The sequence below is a fragment of the Macaca thibetana genome, chromosome 1, assembly GCF_024542745.1.
Source record: "Macaca thibetana thibetana isolate TM-01 chromosome 1, ASM2454274v1, whole genome shotgun sequence".
NCBI classification, from domain to species: Eukaryota; Metazoa; Chordata; class Mammalia; order Primates; family Cercopithecidae; genus Macaca; species Macaca thibetana.
In genome coordinates, this window is record NC_065578.1 from 184258005 (window position 1) to 184275949 (window position 17945).

Here is a 17945-nt window from a genome sequence, read left to right on the forward strand (position 1 = left end):
GTAATCTCAGCACTTTGGGAGGCCGAGGGAGAAGGATCACTTGAGACCAGCCTGGACAACACAATGAAACCATCTCTATAAAAATAAAAGTAAAAACATTAGCCAGGCATGGTGGCGCACGCCTGTAGTCAAAGCCACTCAGGAGGCTGAGGTAGAAGGATTGCTTGAGAGCAGGAGGTTGAGGCTGCAGTGGGCCATGATCGTGCCACTGTACTCCAGCCTGGGTGACACAGACTCTGTCTCAAAAAAAATAAAAATACAAAAATTATCCTTTGGTGATACTGCTGAGAGAGAGCATTAAAAAAAAAAAATCACCATTTGGCAACTATCATAATAAGTGAACTCCTGATCACTTGAGGTCAGGAATTTGAGACCAGCCTGGCCAACATGGTGAAACCCCGTCTCTACTAAAAATACAAAATTAGCCGGGAGTAGTGGTATGCACCTGTAATTCCAACTACTCGGAAGGCTGAGGCAGGAGAATTGCTGGAACCTGAGAGGCAAAGGTTGCAGTGAGCTGAGATTGTGCCACTGCACTCCAGCCTGAGTGACAGAGCATCTCGGGGGGGAAAAAAAAAATTTGAGGGAGAGTATTTATATCTCATGTCACAGAAGACTATCCGCCCTACAGATGAACTCCTATACAGCGATAAGACCAATGACACAGCAGAAAATGAGCAAAGGATATGCAAAGACAGTTAATAGAAAATACAAATAGCTCTCAAACAAAAAGATGCTACATATGAAATACACAAAATCAAAAGTTTAATAACATATTGTTGGTGAAGCTAGGAGAAAGTCACTCTCATATATTTCTATGGGAATATAAACTGGTTAAACATCTATATAGGATAATGTGGCCACACCTATCGCCCTTTGACGTAGCACTCCCATTTCTAGAAATGCTTGCTCATGTGTGAAATAATACGTATGGGGGTTCCCCAACCATTTTGGCACCAGGGACTGGTTTTGTGGAAGACAATTTTCCACAGACAGGGGTTGGGGGCTGGGTGGCAATGGTTTCAGGATGAAACTGCTCCATGTCAGATCATCAGGTATTAGATTCTCATAAGGAACGCGCAGCCTAGATCCTTCACATGCGCAGTTCACAATAGGGCTTGTGCTCCTATGAGAATATAATGCTGCCACTGATCTGACAAGGAGCTGGTGCTGAGGCGGTAATGCTTGCTCACCCCTCACCTCATGCTGTGCGGCCCAGTTCCTACCATGACACAGACTGGTACTATTCCGCAGCCCAGGGGTTGGGGACCCCTGACATATATACAAGGTAATTCTGGGCAACACTGGTTGTAAAAACAAAATACTGGAACAACATATAAGTCCAATAAAATTCTGGTTATATGAATTATGGTAAACCCAAATAATGGAACACTTTGTAGTGTAAAACAACAAGCTCATTGTACATGATACAGATTTCTAGGATGTATTAAGTAAAAAGAGTAAGATGCAAAAGTATGCAAAGTGGGCCATATGTTGTATAAAATGGTAGAGATAGATAAAAATATATATTCATACACAAAAAGACATAAGGAAATTACTAATTAGAGGTTGCCACTCAGAGAAAGGGGAAGGAACTGGACGGACAAGAAAATTTTTCATTGAATTTCACAGAATTTTTCTTTTTTTTTTTTTTTTTGAGATACAATCTTGCTCTGTCTCCCAGGGTAGAGTGCAGTGGCATGATCTTGGCTCACTGCAACCTCTGCTTCCCGAGTTCAAGTGATTTTCCTGCATCAGCCTCCCAAGTAGCTGGGATTACAGACGAGCACCACCACACCTGGCTAATTTCTGTATTTTCAGTAGAGACGAAGTTTCACCATGTTGGCCAGGCTGGTCTCAAACTCCTGGCCTCATGTGATCCTCCTGCCTCAGCCTCCCAAAGTGCTGGAGTTAAAGGCGTGAGCCACCACACCCGGCCTGAATTTCCCTGAATTTTGAATTGTGTGAATCCATTACTGATTCAAAAAAAATTCAAAGCCCTAAAACAAACAAAATATTGCCTGGTATAGGAAACCTGTTTCCTACAGGATAAAATACAAACTCTTGAGTTTGGTAAATAAGAATCTTCATAACTGGAAGGGAGAATGTGGAGTCTGAGGTCAGGTTCCTGGGGTTAACATTTAGACTAGTTTAATCATGAGATTGCAAGACTCTGGGCATGTAATTTAGTCTCTCTAAGCAACTTCTGTAAAATGGAGACAACAATACTACCTCCTCCACCACTAGGTTGTGAAGAGTAAATGAGGCAATCCATGGCGGCAATGCTTAGCACAGTGCCTGACATATTGTCAGACACCAATTGATGCCAGCTACTTATTTTTAATAACATGGTTCAATCTACCTTTCCAGAGTTCAATATCCCCATTTCAGTGCCATGAACTGAGGCTTTGAATCTCTATTTCCTGGATTGCCAAACTTTTAAAAACTGGTCTTCTGACCACCTCAGTCTCCATGCTCTCCTTGGGTGAACTACCAACTGTGACAATAAAATATGTGGCTTCAGCCAAGCCTTTTCTCCTAAACTGTAGGCTTTAGCTCCTAAATGATTAGTCTACACTTACTCCTGGATGTTCCTGTCAAGGAAACAAAATATCCAAAATTAAATTCATTATCTTTCTCTGCTCCACCTCCCTAAATATGCTCCTCTCCCTACATTCCTAAAATAGTTAACAGCTCCACTAATCACTTGTCATCCAATCCAGAAACCTAGGAGTCATTCTTAATTTTTTATTCTCTCTCAATTGCTCTCCCAGCCCAAATGTTCACCAAATTCTTTCCATTCCAATTCTTGAATAGCTCTTAAATCTTTCTATTCCCTGTCCCTGCTTTAGTTCTCTTATTACATATGATTTCACAGCACTTCCAGAGTGCTCTCAGCTCTTCATTCTCCCCTTCCCAATGCACCCTTGACAATGCTGCCACAATTTGCTCTTGAAATTCATATCTGATTTTTCCATATTCGAACTCTTTTAATGGCTTTCCAGTGCCTAAAGAGAAAGTCTCAACTCCTAAGCATGGTACACAGGCCCTCCAGTGACACTGTCCTGACCAGCTGTCTTCCTCACTGGCCAGCCCCACATATCCTTTCCTTCAGCTAAACAGCACAGTCTCCTGAGCTTGTTGCTTTTCTCTCATTGCTCTTCACCTCTGTCCATGCTCTGTCCTCTTCCTGGAACAGGGTCAACTCATAGGGCCTGTAAGCTCGATGGGAAAAAAATTACATCTTTATTTTCACTAACTTCTACTAAAAATTAGCATCTCCTTCTATTATGATGGCAGGGAGCAAACCGTCATGGGACTTTGTCTCTACAAGAAATCACAGATTTTTCATATCATACTAGCATTGTTGCAGATAATCTCAAAATACTGTTTATAATCATAGTTTGAAATCACAATAGTGACTAATCTCTGATAGAGCTTATTTAATGTGTTAAACAACAAAGCACATATTACTGTATCTAAACTTGCTTTTTAAAATTTTTGATACTGAAATTATACTTCAATATTATTGGTTTCATTTATAAGTCTATGTATTTTAATTTATGTATGTATTTAAAACCTTTATTTTTAGAAAGGATCCATAAGCTTCTCCAGACTGCCAAAGGTATCTATAGCACAAAAAATGTTAAATACAAACCCAAAATATTCTTTCCCACTGTATCTACCTAAGGGACTGCTATTTTCCCTTTAAGACTTGGTTAAAATATCACCTTCACTAATTAACTGTCATCCTGGCCATAACTTCTAGGCCATCTCCCTATTCCCACTCCCACCCCCACCACCACAGTCCACAGACTCTTTGTACATGTCTGGCTCCCCCATTAGACAAAGATCCTTGAAGATATGAAGGTCATTCAGTTTTGCATATTCAGCACTTAGCTCAGCGCCTGTCAAACAGAAGTGAAATAAAGTTGTACTGAATAAATAAAGACTATAAACTAATGAAAGATTTTAGAGTCTTAAAATCTGAGTTTGGATCCTGGCTAACAATTAGTAGTTTTGTGACTTTGGGAAAGTCATTAGCCACTTCTAAGCCTCCACTCTCAGGTATAAAATGTGGGCAACACCTCACCTACTTATTGCATGCTATCATCAAAAGGATCAGATAAAGTAACAGTGTGAACATACTTGTGTAGGTTGCTGGGGCTACATAGATTTTAGTTATTCTTGTATTATATACCAACTTACTTAATATTATTATATCAACTTACTTAATAATACATTTTAAAAATTGCAACAAGAGAATGAAATGACAAGTTATACATTTGAAGAAAATATTTTTTCTTTTTTTTTTTTTTTTTTTGAGACAGAGTCTCACTCTGTCACCCAGGCTGGAGTTACAGTGGCATGATCTCAGCTCACTGCAACCTCTGCCTCCTGGGTTCAAGCAATTCTCCTGCCTCAGCCTCCCAAGTAGCTGGGATTACAGGTGTGTGTCACCATGCCCAGCTAATTTTTGTGTTTTTAGTAGAGACAGGGTTTCACCATATTGGCCAGGCTGGTCTCGAACTCCTGACCTCAAGTGATCTGCCCACCTCGGCCTCCCAAAGTGCTGGGATTACAGGCATGAGCCACCATGTCCAGCTGGAGAAAGTATTTTCAAAAGACATATCTGACAAAGGACTGTTAGCCATACTATACGAAGAACGCCTAAAACTTGACAGTAAGAAAACGACCAACCTAACTTAAATATGAGCCAAAGACCTTAACAGACACCTCAACAAAGATATACAGATGACAGATAAACATATGAAAAGATGCTCTACATTATATGTCATCAGGGAGATGCAAACTAAAACAATGAGATACACCTATTAGAATAGTCAAAATCCAAAATATGACATCAAATGCTGCCAAGGATGAGGAGCAACAAGAACTCTCACTCTCTGCTGGTGGGAATGCAAAATGGTACAGCCACTTTGGAAGACAGTTTGGCAGTTTCTTACAAAACTAAATGTACTCTTAATATAATCCAGAAATAACACTCCTTGGTATTTACCCAAAAGAGCTAAAAACTTATGTCAATACAGAAAGCTATACACAGATGTTTATGGCAGCTTTACTCACAATTACCCAAACATGGAAGCAACCAAGATGCCATTCAATAGGTAAATGGATAAACTGTGGTACATCAGACAATGGAACATCAGTCAGCAATAACAAGAAATGAGAAATCAAACCATGAAAAGACATGGAGGAACCTTAAATGTATATTATTAAGTGAAAGAAACCACTCTGAAAAAGCTATATACTGTGATTCAACTATGTAACATTCTCGAAAAGGCAAAATTATGCAGACAGCAAAAAGATCAGTAGTTGCAAGCGGATTGGAGAGACGGGTGGAGAATGATAAGTAGAACACAGAGGATTTTTAGACCAGTGAAAATACTCTGTGTGATACTATAATGATGTATACATGTCATTAAACATTTGTCCAAACCCACAGAATGTGCAACACCAAGAGTGAACCCGAATGTAAACTATGGACTCTGGGTGATTATGATGTGTCAACGTGGGCTCATCAATTTTAACAACTGTACCACTGTGATGTGGGATGTTGATAATGGGGGAAACTATGCGTGTGAGGGGCAGGGGTTATTTGGGAAATCTCTGCACCTTCCTCTCAGTTGTGCTGTGAACCTAAAGCTGCTCTAAAAACAATAAAGTCTTAAAAACACAACAATAACAACAAGGTGATGCTGAGGTCAGATGATTATTAAAAACTTCACCTCCAGTCAAATCCCTCTACCCGCCCTATTACTTTCCAGTCTTTATGCCCTTGTTCTCATTAATATTCCCATTATTTTGCCAATGCCCTTTCCTCTTTGCTGCCTTGGTAACTCATACTGGTTCTTCAATACTCAGTTCAAGTGTTAATAACCTCCTCTACAAACCCTCTGCTTTTCCCTTCCCCACACTTCATACAATGTATGAGTTAACCATACGTGAGCCTTTGAAGAGCAGGTACCCTGACTTATTCTTCTTGGACTCTTTCCCTCAATCCCAGCACCCACCAGGAATTCATGTTTGCTAAGCATAAAATTGAACAACCAAAGGTAATTAGAAAATATCTGATACAATATCTAACACTGTATGCTTTTGGTTATCTATAAGAAAAGTACAGCCCGAGCCTTATAAGTTGAAATTCTGAATGATGAATCTGTCATAAGTCCTTTAAATATTCAGTTTTTCCTCATTTTAAATGTAAATCCACTCACTCTAGCAAAAAGCAAGGTGAAGTTCATCTTGCAATGTCTGTTTCAACAGTCACACCCTAATGCAGAGCACTGTATCACTGAAAAAGAGTCAAGGTGAAGAGGTGGAAACAAGAAACCACAGCCCTTTTGGATTCTTCCCATTCTCATCTTGCTCACAAGAACAGGAGTGAGAATTTTAGCTCAGATCTCTTACCTCAGAGTTAAGATAATGGAAAACAGAGGCCAGGGGCAACATAGCCAGTTCCAGGCACGATGAGTTATAGGTTAACCCTTGAAGAAGTAGTAGGCCTATTGATCTTCCAGGTCCAAATACAACCTTACAAAAGAATTTCTGAGCCTCCCAAAGAGTTGCCTTAAGATTTCCTCAATTCTAAGGAGATGGAGACAGTTTCCAAGAAAACATATATATACACATATGTAAAAACAACTGAGCCAATGATATACAAACAATAACCAATTTAGGCCAAATTCTGAGTTTGAGACTTAATAGCTCTAAGAGAAAGCAGAAGGAAATAATCACCTGCTTTCACTATCACTAAATTACCTCACTTCCTATGTCACAGACAACACAAGAGTACACAGGAAAATTTCAATTTCCTGCCATCTCCTTTAGACTCATTTTCCCAAATAACGTGAGAGCTGGTTGTCTGATTTGCTTTTGTATTCCCTTAAGTTCTTTAATTCCTAAAAGTCAGAAACCAGCTTGCTCAACAATGCCCCATTTTAACTTATTAATCACTCCCCTATATAAATGTCCTCTACAATCTTCTTACCTACAGTTAGGAAGGTGCTCAACAGCTGCTCCGTGGCAACAGGTTTAATCTCTGTCCGAAGATTAACAAATCTGCCAACCACCAAGGGGGCTCGGCGGAAACCCAGAATCCTGGTTTGGAAGATTGAAAAATAGAAGAGAAAAATCTTAGGGGATGTTTTTTAAATAACAGTCTTAAAAATTATAGTTCATCACGTCAAATGTGTAAAGGGTTTTAGCTAGTAGGTAAATCTAATTTTTTAGAGGCACATATTTTTAGGAATTTAATGTCAAGGTATGTGTAATTTAATATACACTTCAGTAAAAAGAATAAGACAAATCTGATAAAATGTGAACAACTGTTAAATCTACAGAGTGGGTATATGGGCTCATTATACTATTCTTTCTACTTTTGTAGGTTAGAAATTTTTTCATAATAAAAATTAAAAATATATTTTAGGAAAGCATTAGAAAAAAAATGGAACCCAAACTCACATATGGGTTCAAATCTTTAAATAAAACAGCACATTGATTAAAAAAAAAAAAAAAAAGCAGACTGATCTAAAAGGATAAACCCACACAGCAAATTAAATAAATAATTTGAAGATACCTCTAATAATCTAAAAGGTTGAAAACAATAATTTATTTTAAAAAATGAAATTTCCTGGCTAAAAAAATACACTAACTGACCAAAAGTTGGAGAGGCAGAATTTGGAACACACAGAAAATTTATAATGAAGAAAATAAAAATCACCTATAATTCCACAACCCCAAAATAATTACAGGTACTGACATTTTGGCATATCAGCATGTTTTCCCTTTAAGTGTGGGTATATAAACACACACTCATACTTATGTATACACATACAATTGAGATTACATCGTAAGCAGTTTTATATCTTGCTTTTTACTCATCATTGTATCATGAACCTTTTCCCAGTCATTTGAAAGCCTTTACAAATGGGTATTGTTTAGGGCTTCTGATTCTGTCCTAAACCCAGTCTTAGAAAAACCACAAAGGCAAGTCAACAGATTTGTCAAAATAACATAGAAATCCAGAGATCCCCCCTGAGGTAAGGAAAGGTGGTTAAATCTGACTGTAATGAAGAAATAGCAACCCAAAGCAAAAAAGTATCAGGATCCACAAATGAAAAAGGTTGGGAAGCGTTTTTTTTGTGTGTGTGTTTGTTTGGTTGGTTGGCTGGTTAGTTGGTTTTTGAGTCTCACTCTGTTGCCCAGGCCGGAGTGCAGTGGCATGATCATAGCTCCCTGCAGCCTGGAACTCCTGGGCTCAAGTGATCCTCTCACCTTAGCCTCCCTGTTAGCCAGGACTACAAACACATGCCTAGATTGGGAAGTATTTTTTTCTCCCCATTGAAAATTGCCAAGCCCAAGAACAACAGCCAGTTTAGCATTGAAGGGCAATGTTACTGTAGCACTTGAGGCTGGCTACAGTGACACTTAACAAAAGTGACAGGAGGATTGGCAAGAGAACATCTTTCAGACTTTGAGGTAGGGAAGGACTTTTAAATACAAGACTCCCAAAGCACAAGTCACAAACTGAAACATTATAGTTAGTTAACATCAAAAGTACACAAGTACTCTAAGTTAACAAATAGGTGTCCTGCTGTGAAAAGACAAACTTTGCCAGTAATGGGGAAATACAAAATAACAATGAAATAACAATGAAATATCACTTTACATATATATCAACAAAACTTACTGTGTTGGGTAATACAAAACACTGGTACAGAAATGAGGAATTTTATGCCTGTTGGTGTCCAACAAACAGGATGGAGGGGTTGGGGATGAAGAAAAGAGGCAAACAGATAAGGTCTTGGAAAGCCTGATTCTAGTGTGCCATTAAGTGAGGAGTAGGATTTATCCAACTGTACACCACTAGGTCTTAAAAGGGGCAGCAAAAATTCATGGTATTGTACACATGTATCTAAGCTTTTCCATATCAATAGATGTTTAGGTTACAACCAGTTTTTCACTACTGAAAATGCTACAGCTAAGACTGTTGTATATATATCTTTGAGTTTTGTATTCTTTCTCTAGGGTACTTCCTAGAAATGTCTTAGATATGTGTATAAAAAAGCAGTTATTTGTTCAAACAATATAAACATTCCTTAATGTTGATACATTTATCCTTAATTTTGATATACAATGCTAGGGTTCTTAACAAAAAGACTGAAACAATTAACAATGCCATAAGCAGCATATGAATCTCAATGTATTCCTCCCAATAAAGTATTATCTTTTTTTTAAGCTTTGCCATTTTCAACAGGTAAAAACAGTATCTCAACTGAATTTTAAAAAATTTCTGGTGAGGATGTACTTCCCCCTGCCCCCACATATTTATTAGCAATTGATAGTGTTTGTGCTCTTAACCCATTTTCTAACAGAGTTTTAACATACATATATAGATTTGTATAAATACATATTAAGGCTATTAATACTCAGATTATATTAGATTTAAGTGTTTTCTCCGTTTGTTGTTTGCTTTTAAATTTTGTTTGCTGTTTCTTATGTTCATTATTTTATTTAGTCAAGACTATTGAATTTGTGATTTTTATGTTACTGCTTTTATGTTTACAAAATCCTAATTCAGAAAAAGACAAACATTTCATCTTTTTTTTTTTTCTGGTTTCCTTATAAATTCATTTTTAGGCTAAGCGTGGTGACTCATACCTGTAATCCCAGCACTTTGGGAGGCTGAGGTGGGCGGATCACCTCAGGTCAGGAGGTCCAGACCAGCCTGACCAACATGGTGAAACCCCGTGTCTACTAAAAATACAAAAAATTAGCTGGGTGTGGTGGCATGTACCTGTAGTCCCAGCTACTCCGTAGGCTGAGAAAGGAGAATCGCTTGAACCCGGGAGGTGGAGGTTGCAGTAAGCCAAGATCAGGCTATTGCACTCCAGTCTGGAGGACAGAGTGAGACTCTGTCTCAAAAAATTTATTTATTTATTATTTTATTTTATTTTATTTTATTGAGACAGCGTCCCACTCTGTTGCTCAGGCTGGAGTGCAATGGTGTAATCACATCTCACTGCAGCCTTGATCTCCCAGGCTCAGGCAATCCTTCCTCCTCAGCCTCCCCACTAGTTGAAACTACAGGCACACACCACCACACTCAGCTAATTTTTGTATTTTTTTTTTAGTAGAAACGGGGCTTTACCATGTTGCCCAGGCTGGTCTGGAACTCCTGGGCTCAAGTGATTCACCCACCTCAGCCTCCTAAAGTGTTGGGATTACAAGCATGAGCCACTGCATCAGTCATAAATTAATTTTTTAAAACAAATATTGTGAGCAATTTCTTTTAAAGTTGGCCAATATGGCCTGATGAAAGAGCTGGTCAGCAGAGTAACTGGGATACCAGACAGTTCAGCTGCAAGGTTCCTGACTAGTAACCTGCTGGGAAAAAAAAAAAAAATAGAGTTTTCCTAGTTAACTTACAAACTTATAATTCACATCTATTTTCTTTCTTTCTTTTTTTTTTTAAAGACAGAGTCTCACTCTGTCGCCCACGCTGGAGTGCAGTGGCACGATCTTGGCTCACTGCAACCTCTGCCTCCCAGGTTCAAGCGATTCTCCTGCCACAGTCTCCCAAGTAGCTGGGACTACAGGTGCCTGTCACCACGCCCAGCTAATTCTGTGTATTTTAGTAGAGACAGGGTTTCACCATGTTGCCCAGGCTGGTCTCGAACTCCTGAGCTCATGCAATCTGCCCACCTTGGCCTCCCAAAGTGCTGGGATTACAGGTGTGAGCCACTGCGCCCGGCTCTTTCCTTTTGTAATTATTCTGGTTTTTGAAGCTGTGCATAGTTTGTATAAAGAACAATAAAACTCATAATATATTTCATGCTATATGTTTCCAGCACATGGGGATAAGTCAGCATTACTTACTTAAAACAAATACATAACAAAACAACAGGACGGCTAGGCCCAATTAATGACTAGTTCAATTCAGATATTTAAGTTCAAAGTTTATTTACCAAGAATATCTTCACTGATGATAATAACAGAGCAGGCCAGAAATGAAATGACCTAAAGAAGCACGGAATTAAAATACTTTAGTATTCCCAGTGCCAACCAAATTATGAGACTCATACAAGTGTAATGGAACTAGTCAATTAGCTATCTAAAAGGGGTAACAAGTTACTTATTAGTGTTGCATCCTTTTGAAGGAGTCCATGAGTCCTCTTCAAGATATTTGAAAGTAAACAAAATGAACATAACCTGCTGTGATCATACGTACCTGTCCAAGTGAAAGGCTGCTACCTCTGCATTGTGTCTATCATAACCGGCATATGGTTCCCCTTCCACCACATAGTCTCGGCTATACCTGCAAAGTGAATGGGAAGCACAGATGTATACATGGATTACACCAGTAACAGGTGACAGCACAAGTGGTAGAATACAAGCTTTAGCAAGCCTGATTCTGCTATAGTCACCTTCTCTGTCAACCCTGAGAACAACTGTGGATTAGCATGAATTGCCGGTAGATGGAGTGAAGATGAGGTAGAGAAGGAAACTAGAATTCTCTATCTACGTCAGCGATCATTCTAAGAACAAAACACGGAAGATGTCATTTTGCCCCACTAAAGGGCTTTTGATGTAGTTTAAGTACAGATACAAGATAGTTTTCTAGAAGACAAGGACTGTCTTTGTACCACCAGCACACTGTTATTAAGCACATAGTTGGTGCTTAATAAATGTCTACTAAAACGTTTATTAGACTGACCTGAAGAAATGAAGAAAAACGTGTAATTAAAACTTTTGCTGGCCAGGCACGGTGGCTCACACCTGTAATCCCAGCACTTTGGCAGGCCAAGGTGGGTGGATCACTTGAGGTCAGTAGTTCAAGACCAGCCTGGCCAACATGGTGAAACCCTGTCTCTACTAAAAAATACCAAAATTACCCGGGTGTGGTGGTGAATGCCTGTAATCCCAGCTGCTCAGGAGGCTGAGTCAGGAGAATCGCTTGAACCTGGGAGGCAGAGGTTGCAGTGAGCCGAGACTGTGCCACTGCACTCCAGCATGGGCAACAGAGTGAGGCTCTGTCTCAAAAAACAAAAAACTTTTGCTTACCAGAATGGCTGTGGCAAAGCTTATAAGAGAAATTTAAATTTGGGGGAAAATGGTCTGATATAACTCAATCTTTATTAATGGGAAGGTAATGGTGCTTTTGAAAAAAGTTGTTTGAATAACCATTCTTGTTCTTTTTTTTAAGTTTATGACGTACAAGGAGTCCTGGACTGGCAGTGGGAAGTGGGTATGGCTGCCATTACTTGACTGGGTAAGCTTGAGCAAAACTTTTCTCTTCTCTGGGTCTCAGATTCCTTATTTACAATATTAGGGGCTGGACTAAGAAGTAATTTCTAAGGTCTCTTTCATCTTAAACTGCATTCTGATGATTTTCTATCATATGCATGACATAAGCAAAGGATAATGAAGACTGGCATATTTCTTTCTACTAATCATTTTAAAAGATAGAATTTAAATGTGTTAATTGGGAAGAAAAAAAGCACTTAATTCACCTATGTTCTCTACTGGTCTCCTGCATTTCCCGAATCTAAAGGAGACCTTTTAGACTTTACAATGGACCTATGAAATAGAAATCAATTGAGACTGATATGGAGAAGAAAAGTTCCACTAAGGATAGTTGGCTCTCCCATGCTAAAACAGCATTAGGGAAGTGGAAAACAGTATAAAAGGCAGTGAACCTCAACTTAAATGACCTTAGAATATACAGTGAAATCATCTCCACAAAACATATCTTCAAGGCAAAATGATGAAGCATTTGTTAGAAGACAGACACGTTGATCACCATCTGGTTGCGCACCAGTTTCTTCTTAGCATGGTCAATATACCCAAATGTATTTGTTTGTTTGTTCCTAGTGCAAAGGATTACTTAGGAATAATTTTTTAAAAGGTTTATATTAGCTACCTCTAAATTAAAAGTCAAATTTGAAATACCACTGCAGCAAAAAGCTGACACTATTCAGGTACTGTTCTCTCTACTACAGCTGTAGGCTATCCTTGAATACTTTATTTTTAGTACTCCAGGGCAGCCACAGGAAGGTATGTGGTGAAGTGCAGTACGTTCCTTTCAGTGAAACATTAGAGAGCTTTCCAATCCATCTAAAGGCTGCTCGGAGTAAAATGCAAAAGCTTAGAGAAATACAGGAACTTCGGGAGTGGGCAGGAGAGGAAAAGACGGCGGGAAGAGAAAAGGAGTAAGAATCAAAAGAACTACATTGAAGTCAGGCCTGAATCCTTAGCACATGTTTTGGTTATGTGAAATACGGAACTCTGGATGTCATTTTTCTCACCTGTAAAATGGACAGTTGAACTAGCTGATCTCCAAGGTCCCTTTTAGTACTTCCTAAGATTACTCATTCACTTCTACGTAGCCGCTCCTAGGCCCCTGCCTTCTTATTCTTTTTCCAACATAACTGCCGTTTTTGCCTGTGAAAATCAATTACTTCTAGAATGGAAATAGCTACATTAAAAAAAAAAAAATTACCCTTACTTACAATGTAAGGCAAAATGTGTGAATAAAAGTGTCACTGTATTCCTATATATATCATCTACCTATACTGTACGCAACTTGTATCCCTGAGAGTAGGACATGGATAACCAGGCTCCAGAAATGTTAAAACCACAAGTGGCTATTAGAGAAAGGACTTAGATTCTCCTCTTACCAGAGAGTGATCCATCTTAAGCCACTGACAGAGCAGCAAAATTCATACAGTAACTGCCAATAAATCATTCCTATCCTTCTGCTGAAGGACGTCAGAGTCTGACCAAGGACATTAATCTGCACTTACACCAGGACAAAATAGCCTCTGAAGCCCTAGGGGTCAGAACAGCATTTTGCTGGGTGTTTAGGGACTACAGTCAATTTCTGCAAGCATTTAAACTTACACCCACTTTCCCCAGCCTGCGATAGTTGCTGATATAAAGCAGCACAAGTCAGTATGTACACCGACTAAGAAAGTTAACACCTATGGCAGGGGCTGAAAAAAACCTTGCTGAGTTGGAGAGGAGAGTGCCCTGGAGCTGGGAGTGGACACAGGCTGTTTAGGAGATGATGGGGGAGCACGGGGCCAGAGTTTGACAGAAACAAAGAGCAAAGGTAGGATAATGCTGAGCAGAGAGAGGGAGACCAGACAGTCAGGGGCTTGACCTTAGGCTGTGGAGGCTGGGTTTTGTCTGGTGGGCAATGGGAAGTCCCTGGATGGTTTAAAGCTGGGGAACAAAGTGATAATATGAATCTTCTGGGGAAGAACGGAAGTGGTTTCCAGGATGGTCTGGAGGAGGGAGGTAATGAGAAGGCTGCAGTGGTAGTAAGAGATACAAGATGAAGCAAGAAGTGACTAAGGTTATGCATTTATCTGTTGCTACCTCCCCTACTCATCAGTCTGGCCTCTCCTCCCTCCACTTACATCTTGTCCGAACATTTCAAGCCTATCCTGCAAAGTACCTGGTTTAACACTGCACACTCTTGGGAATATCTGTCTTCTAACACACTTCCTGCTGTCCCATCTCCCCTTCAATTCCCTAGTGTACAAGTGGTGGGTGTGACGAGGATCTCATTTTTTTTTTTTTTTTTTTTTTTTTGAGACAGAGTTTCGCTCTTGTTGCCCACGCTGGAGTGCAAATGGCACGATCTCAGCTCACTACAACTTCTGCCTCCTGGGTTCAAACGAATCTTCTGCCTCAGCCTCCAGAGTAGCTGGCATTACAGGCACGCGCCTGGCTAATTTTTTGTATTTTTAGTAGAAATGGGGTTTCAGCATGTTAGCCAGGCTGGTCTTGAACTCCTGACCTCAGGGGATCCACCCACCTCGGTCTCCCAAAGTGCTGGGATTACAGGTGTGAGCCCCTGCATCCAGCTGGATCTCCTCTTATTTAAACACAAAATGCTCACAACTCATCTCTTTATTTTATTTTATATTTTTGAGATGGAGTTTTGCTCCTGTTGCCCAGGCTGCAGTGCAATGGCGCAATCTCGGCTCACTGCAACCTCTGCCTCCCAGGTTCAAGTCATTCTCCTGCCTCAGCCTCCTGAGTAGCTAGGATTACAGGCACACACCAAACGACCGGCTAATTTTTTGTATTTTTAGTAGAGATGGGGTTTCGCCATGTTGGCCAGGCTGGTCTCGAACTCCTGACCTCAAGTGATCCGCCCACCTCAGCCTCCCAAAGTGCTGGGATTACAGGTGTGAGCCAGTGTGCCTGACCATCTCTTTATATGCAAATTTTTTTTTATCTTTAGTTTGCCTTTTTCCATCACTCCGTTTATGCTGCTAATCTCTCAGGCCAAGAAGTCAAAGACTATACTTCAAAGCTAAATGTGATTTTTGATGATGGGTGCTCCACGTCATCACTTATGGGAAACAAACAAACTTAAGTGAATTCCATGTGTGTGGCAGAATACAAGCTGCTTACAACTCTAACAAATCTGGGTTCAAACTTCCGTACCACTGATTAATGTGAAATGACCTTGTCAAGTTAGTTACACTCTCTAAACCTCAGTTTCTTATTCTGAAAAAAGAACTGAAACTGTACACAAAGGTTAAACCTTCCTATAAGGGTTTAAAGGATTAACAGATACAAAAGTACTTAGTGTAATCCCTGGCAAATAGTGTGCGTTAAACAGAAATTAGATCCCAGGCCCACATAACCACTTTTTTTTTTGAGACAGGGTCTCACTCTGTCACCCAGGCTGGAGGGCAGTGGCATGAGCACGGCTTGTTGCAGCCTCAAACTCTCGTACTCAAGCAATCTTCCCGCCCTCCCACCTCGGCCTTCCAAGTAGCTGAGACTACAGGTGCACACCACCACACCTGGCTAATTTTTTATTTTTTATAGAGATGGAGTCTCATTACGTTGCCCAGGAGTGATCCACCCACCTCGGCCTCCCAAAGTGCTGGGATTACAGGCATGAGCCACCAAGCCCAGCCCCAATCAAATTTTTATTCTCTGAAAGTCTACCACATTTTTTAACTTTCCTAATTTCCACATCACTGACATATATTTCCCAGTTCCAGACCAATAGTGATCCCTTCGATTTCTGGGCTCCCTATACATTCATGCTCTGACTGCCTTTTATTTACTAATAGTTGGGTAAGAAAGGGAGTTGAACTTTGTACATCTTTTCCCTACATTTATTCTGCCACTCCAGAAAGAAATCTAAAGTCATGTTTTAATTTTTTCAAAAGTTCTACTGAGGAATTAAAATAATGTTTAGTACACAAAAGATTTCAGACATTACAAACTTTGGAAATATTCATTGGTAACTAACTCCTGGCAAAAGAATACAAATCACCATCATGATGTTAACCTAATTCAGATTCATACACTCAGAAAACGTTTTTAGAAAATTAACTATACCCTCCAAGCTGTCTTGTGTAGAGAAATAAATAAATAAATAAATAAATAAATAAATAAATAAAAATAATTATGTCACAGAATTGTCACACAAATTATCTCTGTAGATCCCTAGGAAGTCCAAAGGGATCATGAACAACATACATATTTAGTTACTAAGGTAACTAAAATGGCCCAATTCTTTACTTAAAACAGGTGAAAGAAACAATGAGAGATGTATAGAATAGCTGTGGTCTGAAACACTGACACCAAACCCTGGTGAGGATGTGGAGCAACAGGAACTCTCATGCATTGCTGGTAGAAACACAAAATGGTATAGCTACTTTGGAAGATAGTTTAGCAGTTTTTTACAAAATGAAACGTACTCTTACCATGTGGTCCAGCAATTATGCTTCTGGTATCTATCCAAATGAGTTGAAAATTTATGTTCACACAAAAACCTGCACATGGATGTTTATAGCAGCTTAATTCACAATTGCCCCAAACTTGGAAGCAACCAAGATGTCGTTCAGTAAGTGAATGGATAATTAAGCTGTGGTACATCTAGACAATGGAATATTATTCAGTGATAAAAACAAATGAACTATCATGCCACAAAAAGATATGTAAAAATCTTAAATGCACTTTACTAAGTGAAAGAAGCCAATGTGAAAGGGCTTACATACTGTGATTGCAACTATATGACATTCAGGAAAAGGCAAAACTACGGAGACAGTAAAAAGACCAGTGAGTTACCAGGTGTTCCGGGGCAGAGAGGGAAAAATGAGTAGGTAGGACACAGAGGATTTTTAGGGCAGGAAAACTATTCTGTATGATACTATAAACACAGATTCATGTTAAGTGCTAGAAAAGACTTTAGAGATCTAGTCTACCCCTCTTATTTTACTGAAGAGACTTCCAAGAGAAGATGATAAAATAAATCTTATATAAATCCCAAGTTAAATCAATCAACCAACTAGCACATGCAGTTTCCCAGATGAAAACTTACCGCTTAGGTTTGAAAACAACTTTCTGTCCTCCTTCAAGTATCAGTAAGGCTTTCAGCTGTGTCCCTTTATAACCCACATCAGCTTTAATGATTTTCTTGGTGGCCATGGCATGCATGATTGCCCCCAGCTCTGGTGTCTCTTCAGGGTACACTTCCCGGGGAACCACCCACTGGGCTGCAATCTCCCAGGGAGACTGCAAGGTATGGTCCAGCTTGGGCGCCAGCTCCACCCGCAAGCCAGTCATCATTCGGTGAAAGGCCCTCTGGTCCTCCCGGTTGGCAGCTGATGTATCTAAGTTGTCAATCAGGAAAACTTTGGTGAAGATAAAAATGACAAGGAGAATTGCTAACAGCACGACTCGCTGCTTTAGCTTCATGTTGACCTCTTTTCCTTCTCCCCTGACCCACTCTTGCTCACTTATTAAGGAGAGCTGGTGGTGATGGTTAGCAAGAAGATACCATGATTATACACATTGGTCCATTTCTTCACTGATGCACCTTCCACAGTTCCTGCAAGCCCAAATACAAAGCAAAATTTGATCAAAAATTCTGTCCTTCCACC

At 39.7% G+C, this 17945-nt stretch overlaps 1 protein-coding gene across 2 annotated transcripts in view; it reads right to left on the reverse strand.

Moving 5' to 3' along the window:
• The window catches only part of FAM20B (FAM20B glycosaminoglycan xylosylkinase), a 48873-nt gene that overhangs the window by 14510 nt on the left and 16418 nt on the right, over positions 1–17945 (reverse strand). For both annotated transcript variants that reach the window (XM_050783476.1, XM_050783481.1), the window contains exons 2-4: positions 17384–17893; positions 11255–11341; positions 7013–7122 (exon numbers count right to left, since the gene is read on the reverse strand). In XM_050783476.1, coding sequence (XP_050639433.1) covers positions 7013–7122; positions 11255–11341; positions 17384–17760 — 574 coding nt within the window. In that variant the 5' untranslated portion in view covers positions 17761–17893. The remainder of the gene's footprint in view (positions 1–7012; positions 7123–11254; positions 11342–17383; positions 17894–17945) is intronic.